A 4,456-nucleotide genomic window follows, 5' to 3' on the forward strand; every position below is an offset into this window, starting at 1 on the left:
GTCAGAAATGTATTGACCACACGGAAGTGCACGCTCGCGCATATGAGAAGCCCGCGGCGGCGGTGGCGACGGCGGGGTCTGTGCGGACTGCGGCACCAAAGTGTCCACATCTCTGTGAGGATCCAGGATAGATCCTGGTGGGGTTGAGCTGCCGGAGGCCGTTTCCTCATAGGTGTCTCCATTTTTCGGGGATCACTTAGGGGAACTACACGAGGTAATATCGGCTACCTTTATATCCTGTATTTGCCTTTTTTTTGAGTTGGCGCCCAAGTTCTTACCCGATGAACCAAGGAGCAATCGTCACGGAGCGCGTGTGCGAAATGGCATACATTGGCTAACATTGGTTGCTAGGCAGATTATAATGACATCACTCGAGCATTCCCCGTGCAGGAGGGGATAATCCTCTTCAATCGAGTTACAGGTCATGTTATCTATCCCAGACTGGCTCCACGGGTCAGTTCATCCAACCTAGACTGGTTCTACAGATGATAACTGACCAACACACTCTTTAGTGTTTGAGCAACAAGGCGTAGTCTATATCCCTCCCCCATTCCCCCCCCCCCCCCCCCCGGAGCAAAGTTCATTCTTGCAACAACACGCACGCTGACCGAAAAGGTTACAGAAAAAGACAAGATGGATGCCTGTGAAACAAAATGGATTCCACTCTCCAGAGACCCCCCTACGGTCTATATTTCACACGTTTCTTTCTAGCTCTGAATTCAGTACGCACAGACATAAAATGTTCCACCTTTTGTGTAACCACACGTGGCCTCTTAATATTAATTAATATTAACAGGGAGAAAACATGTTTTCATCTTTAACGGTTATCTCTTTATAGACGTTCCTCGTAGAGCAACGTCTCCATACAGTTTTATCTCCGGACATCCTTGTGAGATGTTGTTCTTACATTTGCTCTGCTCATCCCAGCGTTAACTATTTAGGTGCACGCATAGTTAGTGTGACTACAGACAAGATGGCGTTCGTGCCGTTCAGCTTGAAATCCTGCTATCTTCACTACAAAAAAAACAAGTGAAGTTCCCAACACTCAAAATGGAAAAAAGGATGGAAAAAAAAATTGGAATCCAATATGGATCCGCCAAACTGTCTTTAATCTGACAGAAGCAATGACCACATAGTCCACTAGATGCAAAAGCTTCTAGAGGTGCGTCTTGTAATCAATAATGAAAAATACAACTAACCAGGTAAGACGGCATGGAACGCGACGGGGAGGGAGGGAAGACTGGGTGGGGAGGGGTTTGGGGAAGGCAAGGGAATAAGGGGGGCAATGTTTCGGGGGGGAGGTTAGCACCTTCTTCGGGCCCATTCCCCAAGATCAACCAAGGATCAAGGGTACTTCCCCTTAACCCCTACGGTCAAACACCCTCCCAGAGAGGTGAAATCTAGAGTAATCAATAATGGGCATTGTAACAGGGGACTTATCCCTGTTCAGTAATGTTCCTTTAATCTAGCAGTGTGGTAGTTAATTACTAAACACCACCTGCCTGATTAGATTGTTTACAAAAAGCCTGCCTTTGAGACAGGAAGTGACTCTCTTTAGCTCTGACTGAGAGCTGACCTTTGGAGAGACAGAGCAGAGGTTCTTGAGTCCCAGGAGAGACTGACCAAAAGAAACCCAGATCTCTGGAGCTGACCAGTCTTGAGCTCTGCACAGCCACACAGCAGAGCTGATTGCAAGACACCAAATAAGACTTCTAAACCTGGATGCTGATATTTTTCTGTGCACGCACGGGTGCGGTTCCAGGAGAGCAGAGAAGCTTACTCTACAGCAACTAAACAGATAAGACTTTCCTTATTAAGAGACTGCTTATATCTGCTTATTTTCATGTTATGTGTTTGGGCTGGGAGAAGCTTAACTAATGGAGATGTGAACTAATTGCATAGGATTTCACTAGAAATACTCCCAAGTGAATGGAAGCTTTGTTCCCCCCCCTGTGTTTGGATAATTTCCTGATGAAAAGGAAAAGGCACAATAAAGCCTATTATAATTTCACATTATAAACGTCTCCAAATTGTGTACCTCTGTGAACGTCCGTCTACATTTGGTGTCAGAAGTGGGATAAGAGGTGTCTTTGTAGTTAAAAAGGACCGGAGATTTTTATGTGAAATTTTTTTATGCTTTTTGCCTACAAACAGTCTGAAAAAAAAAAAAAACCTCATGCAGCAGAGATCGGAATTAAAGGGATACACACCACTGAAACTTACAAAAACCCAGAAGAGACTGCTGAAGTAGCTAAATCTTATTTTGCCTATCACAAAGTGTAATATGGTCATTGAAATAGGGGTCTTTGCCTTTCAGCCATAGTCAGGGTTCAAGAAGTAAGTCAGCCCTTGCAAAGGAATAGGTGTTTGTTGTTTTCAAAAGTTTTGCTGAAGCAGTGAATACAGATCGTGACCCACGAGTGGTACTGACTTTGCAGATAAAGGTTGCCACACCGCATAGGACTAACAGCTGTGAATGGAGTATATGCAGAAAAGTGTGAAAATCGATATAAGACTGTGCTGAAGCAGGGGAATTTTTAGCAAACCAATGCTGAGTGTAAAATTGCCCTATAGGGGGAAAAGGTGATTTCTGAACTGTGTAAAAGGTTTTTTCAAAACCAATTGCTGAATGTTGAGTCACCCTGCCGGGAATGAAAGAAATAGTCCACTGCAAAGAATGTTTTTTTTCTGCAAGTAAAAAAAAGTCTGCCTATATATATCTTGGGAGCAAAAACAGACACCCAAGTGTGAAGTGTGAATGCCATAATACCCAAAGATGAGACTGAAAATTACTGAACTCAGGCAGAAAAACAAATTCTGTTGCTGAAGCGGGGAGATTGCAACCTGCAAGAAAATGGTGTAAAGCAAATAGACTTTTTTTTTTACCTAGCAACTGCATATCTTGTATACCTGATAAAAGAAAATGCATGCACAGTACTGCTGATATTGAAAAAAAAAAAAAAAAATTATCCAAGAAAAAAAAGTCTACAGAGATGCCTGTGAGAGCTACGACCTCTACAAGCAAAATATGCCCATCTGTAGGACTATCACAATTGGGGGTTCTAGCAAATACAGTGGCAACAGCTGCAATAGCGCCTCCTGAGGTCAGGAAGAAAATTACACCTGATAGCCTAAAAATGGAGGACAAGATGCAGCGTTCCTGTAATGAACCCTACCCCACGGGAGAGTGGCCTTTCCAGTCCAATAAAGAGGAAGACATCTCTTACGGGGAACCCGAACCGAGTCACACCCACAAAACACCCCAAGAATGTTGGGGGTGCCTGAACTCGGCACGAACAGAAAAGACCGCTCCCTTTGATGACGAGTATGATCAACAGGAGACAGAGCGGGAGCAGCAGATCACCCAATATTTCTGTCAGCTAAAGCAACTGCTAGAAAAGCCTGGCGTATACAATGAAGCTGCTAAAATTTCAAATGAAGATGGAGACCCCAATATTCCTGAAGGGACGGTGTCATCCAAATCAAAAAGGCAGAAAAAGAAAAAGAAAAGCGGTTCTTCACTTACCGTGGAACGAACAGACACGTCCGCAGATCCTGTGGAGCAGGGTTTCCCAAACTTTTTTTTTCGTGACCCGGTTATTTTTGAACTTCTCCTTCGTGACCCACTAAAAATGTTATCGCCTATACTGGCCTATAGGGCCTGCACAGACACACACACAGCCACTGATACACACACACACAGCCACTGATACACACACACACACACACAGCCACTGATACACACACACACACAGCCACTGATACACACACACACACAGCCACTGACACACGCAGCCACTGACACACACACACTGATACACACACACGCAGCCACTGACACACACACACTGATACACACACACGCAGCCACTGACACACACACACGCAGCCACACAGAGACACTGCTACACACACACACTGATACACACACAGAGACACTGCTACACACACACACAGACACTGATACACACACACAGACACTGATGCACACACACACACATACTGATACACACACACACTGATACACACAGACACTGATACATAGACACTGATACACACACACACACACTGATACTGATACACACACACACAAACACACACACACACAGCCACTGATACACACACACTTTGATACACACACACACACACACACACAGACACTGATACAGATACACACACACAGCCCCTGATACACACACACATACACACACACTCGCTCTCCCCTATACGCACACAGACACAAACAGTGAATTACAGGCAATGACGGATGTGAGTGACTGGAGGGGGGCAGGGACTGGGTGGGTGGGACTGGGTGGGTGGGTGCTAGGGGGATGACTGGGTGGGTGAGTGCTAGGGGGGGCTGGGTGGGTGGGGAGGGGGGGGACTGGGTGGGTGGGTGTTAGGCGGGGGGGACTGGGGTGGGTTGGGGACTGGGTGGGTGGGGGATAGGGGGGGA

The 4,456-nt window shown here is 45.8% G+C and overlaps 1 protein-coding gene across 1 annotated transcript in view; it reads right to left on the bottom strand.

Annotated features, from left to right (window-relative positions):
* The window catches only part of BAG6 (BAG cochaperone 6), a gene marked incomplete at its 3' end in the record, with an annotated part of 54,949 nt that extends 54,767 nt beyond the window's left edge, over positions 1 to 182 (bottom strand). Inside the window, 1 exon segment of the mRNA XM_075585048.1 lies at positions 97 to 182. Within this exon segment, the coding sequence (XP_075441163.1) occupies positions 97 to 182 (86 nt within the window).
* Positions 183 to 4,456: the final 4,274 nt, after the last annotated feature.

This window comes from Ascaphus truei, unplaced genomic scaffold (assembly GCF_040206685.1).
Source record: "Ascaphus truei isolate aAscTru1 unplaced genomic scaffold, aAscTru1.hap1 HAP1_SCAFFOLD_878, whole genome shotgun sequence".
Taxonomy (NCBI): Eukaryota; Metazoa; Chordata; class Amphibia; order Anura; family Ascaphidae; genus Ascaphus; species Ascaphus truei.